We start from the raw sequence: 13,128 nt of genomic DNA, 5'->3' as shown, positions 1-13,128 counted from the left end.
GTCTGTCTCTCTACCTGTCTCTCTCTCTCTACCTGTCTGTCTGTCTGTCTGTCTGTCTGTCTGTCTGTCTGTCTGTCTCTCTACCTGTCTCTCTCTCTCTACCTGTCTGTCTGTCTGTCTGTCTGTCTGAGTTAATCATCAGTAGTTGGAGCCAAAAAAGACACAAATTCTGAAAAACAAAATCACAAAAATCACTGAAAATATTAATGTTATCAGGTTAACCTTGCAGCAAAATGGGATAAAACTGCAGAAATGTGCAAAAAATATTGTAAATATTAGTGCAAATAAACATTAACTGGTTTAAAACTGCAGAAATATTAAAGCTGATCAATTAAAAACTGCAAACGTATCAAAGTAATTATGATAAAGCTGCAGAAATGTTGATTAAAATCAGTTAAACTGCAGAAATATTAAATAACATGACAACTAACTTTGGCTCCTCCCACTCAAGTCTAACTCGTCCAATCAGATTCAGAGCTGAGCTTCCTTCATTTATTTCAAAATAAAGTTTCTTTAGTCTACAGCATCAAAAATCATGAAAGTTTTCAGTTGAAAAACCAGTCGAGGTTGTGTCTAGCCTAGCCTAGCCTAGCTGAGCTTAGCACAAAGACTGGGAGTGGATAGAAACTGTTAGCCTAGCATCAAAACTCATCCAAATATTTTGGATGTTCATGTTTTAACTTGTTTCTTTAAGCAGAAACAGAAATGTTTGAGCAACAGTTAGCATGGGAGCTAACTAGAGCTAGGCTAGCAGTTTCCCTCTGCTCCCAGTGTTTATGCTAAGCTAGGCTAATCACTCTGAACACAGATTTATCAAACATGTCGGACTTTTCCTTTAAACTGTTGAAGCTGGTTTCTCTCCTCAGCAGCAGGACGACGTGTGTGTGTGTGTGTGTGTGTGTGTGTGTGTGTGTGTGTGTGTGTGTGTGTGTGTGTGTGTGTGTGTGTGTGTGTGTGTGTGTGTGTGTGTGTGTGTGTGTGTGTGTGTGTGTGTGTGTGTGTGTGTGTGTGTGTGTGTGTGTGTGTGTCCGTTCATACATATTTAAGAGCAGTAACTTTGGTGTTTTTTCTCTGTAATAAATATGCAAGAAAACTCTGCGTACGTATAGAAATAATCTCTAATATGTAAATCTTTAATGTTTCTGTTGTGGTGTTGTTATTGTTGTTGTTGTTGTTTTGTACAGCATCTGGTTCGGTGCCTTATGAGTTTACCAAGGAAATGAAACTCTGTATTCAGTCTGTCCAATGTAACGATTTTTAAGTAAATAACCTTATTTTAGTACACAAACTGCTGCTGCGTCGTCTCGTTCTTCTGATGCTCCGTTACTGCAATAATCAGCATTAAAAATACTTTTTAATATTGGAAAAAAATGTAGAAAGACAAAAAAATTATATTTAGTGAAGATGTAAATAAAGAAATGTTTTCATATTTTCAGAGTTATTAAGTCAGCAAATTATCTTTAAAATGACATTTAGGTTCAAGTCACAATTTTTATTTATTAAATTATTTTGTGTTTTTGACTCGTGGAAATTGTTGTCATTAATAGATTAATCTTTATTAATTTAATATCTTTAAAGAAAAAAAAATATGATAGAAAATCAAAATTTGAAGAGAATTGAAACAAAATTATTAATGAAATTTTGATTAACAATATCCCCCTAAAAATTAAAAGAATTTTGACCCAGTTTATAATTAAATATAATTTTTATATGGCAGGGCAAATTGTTTACTTATATAGTTGATTGTTTATTTCATTTGTTGAAGCTAATTTTTTCCAGAAAAAAAACTAAATAGTTTGAACATCATTAATTTTATCTCATGAAAGTAGAGAATTTAAATATATTTCCTATATTTGTATTATTGGTTTTGACTTAATTAATTGAATGTCTTCTAGGGAAATAATTGGCAGTAATGGATTTAAACATGTATTACATAAATCTCATATTTCAAAGGTGGAATCTTTGAAGTCCATATTTTGATAGAAAGTTAAAAATTCAGTGACTAAATTTATGTTAAATTGTTTATTATTGCCAACATTTTTTGTGTTTTGTCAGATGATCAACATGATGAAATGTTTCACTGTTTTCTGTAGTTTTTTTCTCTTTCAGACTGTGAACGCAGCACACAGCGCCTCCTGCTGGACAGACTGAGGAGCTGCAGGTGGGAAACTTCAATAAATACAGACCAATAATGATCCGACAAATATGAGCAAAAACTTCTTAAAAATGGACAAATAAAATGTAATTTTTAAAACTTACTGGTGATAAGTTATATAATAATGGGTCAGTGGTTCGAATCCCAACTCTTAAACTGGATGCTTTTTATTCATGGCAGCTTCAAATATTTAAAGTTTCAATAGTTTCTACATTCATACATTTTTTATATACTTTATTTTGTTGATCAGTTAGAATGTCTTTCATTGTTTCTGCATGAATAACTGATCAAAGTTGCAGATGAAGAGAAAAATAAATGTTATGCTGCAGTATTCTTGGAAACCCAGTTAGACATTAAAGATTATTTCAGATGGACGAAACAGGAAAATACCCCCAGGAATATTAAAGTTTATAATTTTAAGTTGCAAAGAATAAAAAGCATCCGTTTAATTGTCTTAATCATTTTTTTTTTGTGCAATTCTATGAGCAATAATTGGTTTTTCAAAAGCTGGAAGAATTATTAACTGCTGTTTGACATTTCCTTAAATTTACACTTCAATGAGTGAATAAATAAATACAAATGCTGTATGAAAATGCAGTTAGAATGTTTGTTTCTTCCTGTATTTAATTACATACTTATGTACAATAACTTCTTTAGTTTGTACAGATGCATCTCAATAAATAAGAATGATAGAAAAGTTTGTCAGTAACTCAATTTGGAATATTTCATGTCTTTAATTTAATTTCTTCTAAACCTGAGTATGGCTTTCATTTAATGAAGACCTAAAATTCAGTGTCTCAAAAAAAAAAAAAAAAAAACTGATTACAAGACTCATTTTAAGTCTGTTTAATATGTAAATGTTGGCCTCTCAGAAGTGTCAATTTTGACTTTATCGTAATTTATCTCAAAATTTGATTACAAAAGACCAACTGTAAAGTGTTTAATGTATTAAGATGATCCTGTAAATCTTTCATTCTTTTTTACTTGAAAGATTCAAACCAACAGAACAGATCAAACTTTTAGTTAATTACAAAATCTAATATGCTTTTTGTTGCAGTTGAATAATAATAAACGTGTTTCAGTGAGAGAAAAGTTAGTAATTTTCCTAACACCTGAGTTATCTCTCAGATAAAGCTGCGGTCATGTGACTTTCCAACATGTAAACAATAAGCAGAGTGAGGCGGAGTGACTTTAGTCAAAACATTTATTGAGCAGTCGTCTACTTGTCCTCGGGCTTGTTGAAGCAGTAGGTGAGGCAGCACTTGCCGCAGTAATGGCGGTCGAAGTGACTCGCCATGAAGACGCCGGCGCCGCACTCGTCAGCCGGACACTCACGCCTCAGACGGTGGATCTTACCGTTCTCGTCCACCTGGACAAACACAGAGTCCTCATAAATACACTAAACCAGAACAAGATGCAGCTCAACATCTGTTACAATATTTAAAATGTTTCATAGAAACAAAAATAATTCATTTCACCCTGATGAAACAGTGGAAAGTAGAAAGTAGAGGCAAACTTTTTAACTTCAGTGGTGGAAGTATTCAATCCTTTATTTACTGCAGTTAAAGTACTAATACACACTGAAAATACTCCACTACAGTAAAAGTCCTGCATTCAAAACTTACTGAAGTAAAAGTACAAAAGTATCAGCATCAAAATGTACTTAAAGTATCAAAAGTAAAAGTACTCGTTATGCAGAATGAACACTCAGATTGTTTTATAGCTATTTTTAATGCATTTATGTTTGCAGCATTTTAATTTATTTTGTATTTTCTCATGTTAACTTTATATACTATGAGGTTTACTTAAAAAAAATCATTAACTAGAAATATATCATGTTTTTCATGTTAAATCTGGACCTGAAAGTAACTAAAACTGTCAGGAAATGTAGAGTAAAAAGTTCAATATTTGCCTCTAAAGGTAAAGTAGAAGTATAAAGTTACATGAAATGGAAATACTCAAGTACAGTACAAGTACCTGAAACTTGTACTTGAGTAAATGTACTTAGTTACATTCCACCACTAGGAGAAACTAACTTTAAAATAACTGATGACTGATTTTGTTACTTTTTTGAGTCAGTAAGTCTCTGTAGTAAAGCTCACAACTCAGATCCTGATATTACACTTATAACTCATTTAATAACATTATTTCTGGAACAAAATTTCATTGACTACCAATTAAAACCAGGCCGACACCTTGAAGTAAAACTAAAGTCATCCAGTGTTGGTGGAGCTGACAGGAAGCAGAAGAACACAGAGAGGTTTTAGTGAGTGAAAAGGTTTTTACCTTGTAGTATTTGAGCACAGCGAGCTTCACCTTCTTCCTCTTGTGCTTGTTCTTCTTGGGGGTGGTGTAGGACTTCTTCTTCCTCTTCTTGGCTCCACCACGCAGCCTCAGCACCAGGTGGAGGGTGGACTCCTGCAGGAGGAGGAGGAGGAGGAGGTGAGACTCACTGGTCCTCCTTCAGAGCGTGTTAAAGCAGATTAAAGGTTCCTGCTCACCTTCTGGATGTTGTAGTCTGACAGCGTGCGTCCGTCCTCCAGCTGCTTCCCAGCGAAGATCAGCCGCTGCTGGTCAGGAGGGATTCCTACACACACACACACACACACACTTATTTAACACTGAAACATCCTGCCAGCAGCATAAACACACTGTTAGTAATGACATCATTCAGTATTCCAGGTTTTCCTCAATTAACTTGTTTTTGATCATCATACATCCTAGTTTGTTTTTTTTCTTACTTTTAATAAAAACCCTTTTTTGTATCACTGTGTGTGTAAAAACGTGATGTAATAATACAGAAACTATTTTTTAAATCATAAAATATGAAAGGATAAATGATATAATGATCTTTTGTAATAAAAATAAAATAAAGATATGCATAAAATAACATGGGGAATGAATGCAGGTCATTTTGACCCATGTTGTTTATAAGTTGTGCATCAAAGGGTTCAGTTTGTTGGTCCTTGAATGCATCAGTTATGAACATTTCTGTTCTAAAAAGTTTTGTTAAATGTTGATATTAGTGTCAGAATCTCTTTATTCTCCATGTGTCATTTAAAATAAACCAGATCCTGTTAAAAACATTAAATTCTCCTCAGAGACACTGAAGACATGATTGATTCTGCTGAGAATCTTAAACATTTTTTTACTCTTTTTACATTCTGTGTCCTTGTATTTCACTTCAATATGTAAAATCTTTAACAACTCAAACAGTCTTTGTGCAGAATAACAGAAGTAATATTGTACATATTGTCAAGTTCCAAGCCACTCCTGTCCTCTCCTCTCTGCTCTGTGTAAACTAATCGTCATTGAATATTTGTATTGTATTATATTGGACACGTTTTAAATGACACATGTAGAATAAACAGGTTCTGACAGAAATAAACATTTTAAGACAAGTTTGTCACTTTTTATAACAAGTGAGCAGATCTTTTTAACAACTGTTGAAGGTTTTGCAGTAACTTGTTTGTATGTTTATCACAGGAAGAAACTGTAAGGTCACGGAAAAAATTAGACCACCCTTGTTTTCTTCAACGCCTGGTACAACTAAAGGTTCATTTGTTTGGACAAATACAACAAAAATAGGTCACAAGAGTTTAATTTAAGAGCCGATATCTAGACATTTAACATGGTTTTATTGATGATATTGGTTATTATGAATAAAACCATGTTAAATGTCTAGATATCGGCTCTTAAATTAAACTCTTGTGACCTATTTTTGTTGTTATCATTGTATTTGTCCAAATAAATGACCCTTTAGTTGAACCAGACATTAAAATGAACTAGAAACAATGTGGTCTAATCATGTTTTCCATGACTACTCTCTAAACAAATACTTAAATACTGACTCCTCAGGGGTACTAGAGTACATTTACTTCGTTACCTTGTCCCTGTTTCCTGTCTCCAGTGAGACTAAAGTGAAGAATGAGAGAATGAGGAGGAAACAGTCACTCACCCTCTTTGTCCTGGATCTTTGCCTTCACATTCTCTATAGTATCTGAAGGTTCAACCTGTGAACCAGAGACATGTCAGCCATGACACCTTCACCCCCCACACATCATCACATGTCGGGTAACAAGCCTGTAAACTGAGCGGTGTGATCGGTTTTATTTCACTTCAACAGGAAGAGTTTGTGAGGAAAGTGTGGCTCATTTTACCCACGTGTTTAGTACAGTCTACGTAGCTGCTAGCTTAGCCACCTAGCTTCAATTACAAGCTACGGCAGCACATTAGAGTCACTCTGCCGGCGTTACAACACTTTCAAACATTTTAACATATGATTTTAATAGCAGTGGGTTCATTAAAAGTGGATTTATTCGACTAATCTGACTGTAAAACTGTGATTTCCCGCATTCCCTGAACGCCGCAGCCCGGCTCCTCACTCACCTCGAGGGTTATGGTTTTACCCGTGAGGGTTTTGACGAAAATCTGCATCCTGGCGTTCAACCCACCTACACAGGGCGACACAGAACAGTTTAAACGCGTTATTCGTGCTGAAATTTTCTCTTTAAAATCGACTTTTAGTGTAAATAATTGTGTTTAAACGCAGAGCGCTCTTACCACAGGTTCGCTCCTAATGGCGGATCATGAGAAGAGGGCTTCCAGGGGCGAGCTACGGGGTTTTCTGCCCGATTTTGCACGGGGCGGGTAGCCCGTCAACGATGCCTGATCAAAAATGTCAACAAAATTAAGTTTTTAGCGTTTTTTTTGTTAAACATGTCGGTAATGACGTGATTATTAAATCATTATAACATATCATATGTTTGAGTGTGCTAAAAAAAAAGCTAGCTATCCGAAAAATATCGAAATCGGGGGAAATATCCTTAAACGAAGTACAAAAACTTAATTTCCCAGAAACACTTTCGCGGTAACCACAGCAACCAACCGGTCCGGACAGCAACATAAGCTTTGAAGTTTGTAGTTTTATTATTATTTTATTTTGTAGTCTTTTAACGTTTTTTTGTCAGCCAAAATTAGTCTACGACGTACATCAGGAAACGTAGTATAATTTAAAAAAAAAATAAGAAATTGACTAAATATTCTGAAATACATCATATTCCCAGGGAAATTTCGTTTCAGTATAATTAAAAAAACGTTATTTTTTTTAGTGTATTTTACGTTTGTTATTAACGTTCTTTAGTATACAAATTTATATTACAGGACAATAAGTCAGAAAAAATAAAATAAAAAACTTCATTTCCCAGGGACACTTTCGCGGTAACCACAGCAACCAACCCGTCCGGAGAGCAACAGGAGGTTTAAAACAAAACCTTTAGGAGATATTTTCAATCGCTATTTTTCTATTTTGAAGTCTTTTAACTTTTTTTTGTCAGCCGAATTGTTACACAAGTCGATATTAGTCTACGACGTACATCAGGGGACGTGCTATAATGTTTTTAAAAGAAGAAATTGACTAAATATTCTTAAATACGTCATATTCCCAGGGACATTTCGTTTCAGTTTCATTAAACACTCGTTTTTTTTTTAGTGTATTTGTGTTTATTATTAACGTTCGTTGGTATATCAATTTATATTACTATTAATATTTAATCTATTTAAAGAGAATGGATTTAAGTCTGAAAGGTTAAATAAATAAAATAATTTCCCAGGTACACTTTCGCGGTAACACTATAGCAGCAGCGTGGACATCCAAAGCTCATAAATATATCCAAATGTGGACTTTTGTGATCGTTTAATGTTTGTTTTTTCTCAGCCGAATCGTTATATAACTCGATATTAGTCTAACACATAACTTTGGGCGTAAACTTTAATTAATTTAAAGAAGAAAGCGACTATTTTTGGTTTAAGTACGACATTTTCCCGGTACAGTTTCGCAGCACCAACGTATCCGGAGCGCGAATAAGTTTGAACATTTTAACGGTCGAAAAAATCTCCAAATGTGATCGTTTAACGTTTATTTTTCTCAGCCGTATCGTTAATTAAGTTGGTATTACTCTAAAATGTACGTGGGACACGTATTTTGAATTATTTTAAGAAAGAAACGACTAAATCTTCTTTAATACACCATTTTTTCAGTACAGTTTCGCGGTAACCATAGCAGCAACGTGTCCAGAGAGTAAGACGTTTGGACATTTAACGGTTGTAAATATATCCAAATGAGGACTTTTGTGGTGGTTCAAGGTTTGTTTTTTCTCAGCCGTGTCGTTATTTAACTCGGTATTAGCCTAAAAAATAACTTCGGGCTTTAACTTTGATTACTTTAAAGAAGAAAGCGACTATTTTGGTTTAAATACAACATTTTCCCGGTACAGTTTCGCCACAGCGTGAAGAAATTTGAACATTTAACGGTCGTAAATATCTCCAAACGTGGTAGCTTAACGTCTTTTTTCCAGCCGTTTGGTTAACTAAGCTGGTATAAGTCTAAAATGTAAACGGAACACGTATTTTGAATTATTTTAAGAAAAAAGCGACTATTATCTTCTTAAATACACCATTTTCTCAGTACAGTTTCGTGGTAACCATAGCAGCAACGTATCCGGAGAGTTTGGACATTTAACGGTTGTGAATATTTTTTTTTCGTCTTATGTAAAAAAAATATATATAGTTGATAACTTTAGCATCTTTTTTTATATATCACAGCACATAATTTGGCAAATTTAAATAAGAAATTCGGAAAAAATAACAATAAAAAAATAATTCCCCAGGTACAGTTTCGCGGCATTGGCATTTGGTAACCATAGCAACAGCAGATCTGAAGCTCAAGGAGAACTTTCAAAAGTTAACGGTCGTAGATATCTCCAAATTATTGATTTTGTGGTCTATTACCGTCTTCTTTTTTGTCAACCCTATCGTTAATTAAGTTGGTATAAGTCTAAAATGTAAATAAGACACGTACTTTGAATTATTTTAAGAAAAAAGCGACTATATCTTCATAAATACACCATTTTCTCAGTACAGTTTCGCGGTAACCCTAGCAGCAATGTATCTTGAGAGACCTTCGGATATTTAAAGGTTGTAAATATTATTTTTTTCGTGTTATGTTAAAATATTGTCGATAACTAATCTTATTTTTTTATATCACAGCACATAAATTGGCAACTTTAAATAAGAGATTCAGAAAAATAAAAAAATAACGTAATTTCCCAGGTACAGTTTGGCGGCATTGGCATTTGGTAACCATAGCAACAGCAGATCTGAAGCGCGAGGAGAACTTTCAAAAGTTAATGGTCGTAGATGTCTCCAAATTATTGATTTTGTGGTCTATTACCGTCTTTTTTTTGTCAACCGTATCGTTAATTAAGTTGGTATAAGTCTAAAATGTAAATAAGACACGTACTTTGAATTATTTTAAGAAAAAAGCGACTATATCTTCTTAAATACACCATTTTCTCAGTACAGTTTTGCGGTAACCATAGCACAAATGTATCTTGAGAAACCTTCGGACATTTAAAGGTTGTAAATATTATTTTTTTCGTCTTATGTTAAAATATTGTTGATAACTAATCTTATTTTTTATATCACAGCACATAAAGTGGCAACTTTAAATAAGAGATTCAGAAAAATAAAAAATAAAACGTCATTTCCCAGGTACAGTTTGGCGGCATTGGCATTTGGTAACCATAGCAACAGCAGATCTGAAGCGCGAGGAGAACTTTCAAAAGTTAACGGTTGTAGATATCTCCAAATGATTGATTGTGTGGTCGTTTAACGTCTTTTTTTGGTCAACCGTGTAGTTAATTAAGTCAGTATTAGTTTAAAACGTTTATCTGGACACTTCCATTATTTGAGGAAGAAAGCAACTAACTCTTTTTAAATACCACATTTTTACAAATAACACAAGTTTGGATATTTAACGGTCAAAACAACTAAAAATGTGCAATTTTGTGGTCGTTTAACGTCTTTTTTGGTCAACCGTATCATTATTTAAGTTGGTATTAGTCTCAAACATTTCTGGGGCTCTACTTTAACAACCCAGCAAGCCGGTGACTAGTAAAAGATTTGAAAGTTGGCACAAAAATACAAATGTCTGAGCCAAAAAACTCCAACAGTTCGTCTCCAAGAACAGAAGAAACACGTTTTACGCCAGATATTTTGGTTTCTGAGAGGGATGGAAGTTTCTTCCGGTCTCTGGAGGAGTTTCTGGAGCAGGAGAAACGGTACCTGCGGTGTCCGGAGGAGGGACCGGACGAGCTCCGGTACACCATCTACCGCCACGTGTTTAATAAGGTTCATATTTATTCAGTTAAATATATTAACTCAAGCACTGTAGTTCGAGTTCAGATTTAAATACTTGTAGTTTTACTCTGTTTAAATATTGTAGTCATTTATAAGTAGATCAAACATGTCTTTAATTACAGTATATTGATTTACTATGTGTAGTTTGCCTATTTTCCTTAATAGCTGGTGAAAAAATGTACTAAAATGTACTTAAAGTAAGATTTTGAAGATTTTCTGGTTTGAAAGAGAGGCCAGTTTTTACTGTTTAACATATATCTTGTTCTCTATCTTAAAATGCAACAATGGTAATACCTTTTATTTTGATTAAACAATAACGGCTAAGAGCTATGCTTTGAATGTAAACTCTTTTTTTTACATGAATCTAAATGAAAGTTTCAGGATAGTTTGTTTCCTTTTGACCTTTTTGGTGATGGTCATCTAGTCAGAGAAGAATAGAAGATATTTCAAGAAAATGCTCCTTATCATGAGGCTTAAATACTAACAGAAATTACTGAGAAAAGGAAAATTAAATTTCTTATTTAGAGTTATATATAAGCTATGGATATATTGTGCATCCTGCTGTTATCAGCAGGTTAAGCCTTGTGTACTCATCCCATCGAATCCATTACACAAGACTGTTTTTAGGACATGTAGAAAAAAAATATTACAAACTCTTTTTTTTTGCCTTTTAAGGCAATTCATGACCAAAAAAATGACTTCTAATTTTCATATTTTTTTCATTATTATTGGTCAACTTAAGTCAAATATTCAAAATTAGGCCTCATTTCAAGAGAAAAAAAGTAATTAAACCTGAATTTTTAAAAATAGTTATAGTAAAATAATTTCTTGATTGGAATGCACAGAGTAGGTTATGTCAACTTTTGGTCAAACTTATGTTTTGAAAGCATCTACTAGCAAGCAGCCTAATGTCATGGGGTCCTTTTTGACCCCTGGGGACCACAGGTGCTTTAAAAATGTATGAAAAAAGTTGAAATTTATATCATCTATAAAGGATGCAGATGTGCTTTAGGGGATTTCAAGCAATTCTTTGAAAGTTAACCTATATTAATCGTATGTTGAAAATGATTTGGGGTCAAAAAGGACCCCAGTAGTACAGGAGGGTTAATATATCTTGAGATGTGATTTCAGAGGATATTTTGTGATTGTGGTCTTAAATTCCAATGAAAACATGAATTTAAAAGTAACTTCCCAACACATTAATATCAGAGCAGAAACCTCTTCTTTGAAACTTTATATATGACAAAATTCTAATGGCCGTGTCTGTAATTAGAAGCTGAAAGCCACTATAAATATATTACATTAAATTGTTGTAAAATAAAGAAAAGTCATGTCAGTTTAATTAAAACAGCCCAATATCAGAAATCAAACATTTGCCTTGTATATGGTATCCTCTGTCCTTTATGATTTTGTATAATGATTAATTTCACTTTTGGTACTTTAAGTATATTTTGATGCTGATACTTTTGTACTTTTAGTGAAGATTTTGAATAAAGACTACTTGTTAATTCTACACTGGAAAAAAAATATATTTTCCAGAAATGTACTGTATTATTTTACAGGGTTTTCTTGTTTTTTATTTTATTTTACTACCCTGAATTAAAATTATTTATTTTTTTAAAAGTAAATTACTTTATTACAAATATTAACCTTAATGTGGAAAGTAAAATCTGTAAATTATTAGTGTTATCCACATGCTTAATGGTCTTGAATGTTAAATTATAGTGGATTCTATGTAAAAAAAAAAAAAAAAAAAAAATACACAAATTGAGATAAACTTTAAATTTAATTTAAAAATAAATCATTAAAAAAACTGTAAAGTCTGGCAGCAAAAGTTGCCAAACACTGTCATAGCAAAGTAAAATAAGAATTTAATTATTCTACACATAGATTTTTTATTTATTTTTTTAAATACAGATATTTGATATATATATTCAACCGTAAATGTTTGGCAACTTTTGCTGCCAGACTTTTTCACAAGTTCTTTATGTTTTTGTTTTGTTTACAGAGTAGCTGACTGTGTTTCTGAACTCTCTCTTGTTGTTTTTTCCTCCTCACCTTGTCTCCGGCAGGTGATTGGACGAGCAACAGCCTATAAGAAACTTCTGCTGACTATAAATGCAGAGTATGATGATGTAATCAGGGCGCTGCAGAGGAGGGAGGATCAGGTCAGGGCGGCGCAACGAACTCTGACAGCGTCGACGTCACACCCAAAGTCACTGATGACCTGCCAGAGACGAGCCGCATGCCTGAGGGAGAGGTGTGTGTTGTTCTCATGTCTCTTTAGTTAAAGGAGCTGAAATCAACCGGCCTCTCACTACAATACATGAGTTTTAGTTATCTAAACTCTGGATTAGCATTTTACAGTAGTGAAGGAACAGCTGATTTAGTAACAGACTTTTCGTTTCAGCTGCAAACTGCTGGGTGGTTTAATTTATGACAAAACATCCTCATCAGATACTTTACTGGAGTAAAAGTACCACATTCACAATGTAAAATACTTTTACTAGTAAAAGTGCATTTAAATTCACACCTAAGTAAAATAATATAGTAGTATTCTCAGCTTCATGAAGTAATAAAACAACTATTTATTCATGAATATTTCATTTTGTTGAGAAAAACTCAAGATCAATGTCTTTTAGCTATTGTGCAGAAACCCTCATGAGATAAAAACATGTTGACAAAAGAGGCCTGGTGTTGTGCTTTCCTTTTTATAATTCATATTAAACCTTTAGTGTGATTCCCTCATATAACACTGAAGCTTGAAAATGAAA

At 33.5% G+C, this 13,128-nt stretch overlaps 2 protein-coding genes across 2 annotated transcripts in view; one reads left to right on the top strand and one right to left on the bottom strand.

The window, feature by feature from the left end:
• Window positions 1-3,341: 3,341 nt before the first annotated feature.
• On the bottom strand, window positions 3,342-6,759 carry rps27a (ribosomal protein S27a). The gene is made up of 6 exons (XM_059359155.1): window positions 6,719-6,759; window positions 6,545-6,609; window positions 6,114-6,168; window positions 4,657-4,742; window positions 4,442-4,573; window positions 3,342-3,524 (listed from the first exon to the last, which is right to left on the bottom strand). Exons 2-6 carry the CDS (start codon window positions 6,590-6,592, stop codon window positions 3,375-3,377), a joined length of 471 nt encoding a protein of 156 aa, XP_059215138.1. The 5' UTR covers window positions 6,593-6,609; window positions 6,719-6,759; the 3' UTR covers window positions 3,342-3,374.
• An 868-nt stretch (window positions 6,760-7,627) lies between these two features.
• LOC131993301 (clathrin heavy chain linker domain-containing protein 1-like) overlaps window positions 7,628-13,128 on the top strand; it is a 41,416-nt gene continuing 35,915 nt past the window's right edge. The window contains exons 1-2 of the mRNA XM_059359146.1: window positions 7,628-10,345; window positions 12,427-12,614. Of these exons, the coding sequence (XP_059215129.1) occupies window positions 10,142-10,345; window positions 12,427-12,614 (392 nt within the window). The 5' untranslated portion in view covers window positions 7,628-10,141. The remainder of the gene's footprint in view (window positions 10,346-12,426; window positions 12,615-13,128) is intronic.

The sequence above is a fragment of the Centropristis striata genome, chromosome 20, assembly GCF_030273125.1.
Source record: "Centropristis striata isolate RG_2023a ecotype Rhode Island chromosome 20, C.striata_1.0, whole genome shotgun sequence".
NCBI lineage: Eukaryota > Metazoa > Chordata > Actinopteri > Perciformes > Serranidae > Centropristis > Centropristis striata.
The sequence above is the reverse complement of the archived record's forward strand: the minus strand, read 5'-3'. Positions and strand labels throughout refer to the sequence as shown.

Excerpts from the sequence above, each read along its gene's own strand:
- rps27a (XM_059359155.1), bottom strand. The coding sequence starts at position 6,592 with ATGCAGATTTTCGTCAAAACCCTCACGGGTAAAACCATAACCCTCGAG. Across the intron at positions 4,743-6,113 it reads AAAGATCCAGGACAAAGAGG|GAATCCCTCCTGACCAGCAG; the intron begins GTGAGTGACTGT and ends GTGTGTGTGTAG. Across the intron at positions 4,574-4,656 it reads CAGACTACAACATCCAGAAG|GAGTCCACCCTCCACCTGGT; the intron begins GTGAGCAGGAAC and ends CTCCTCCTGCAG.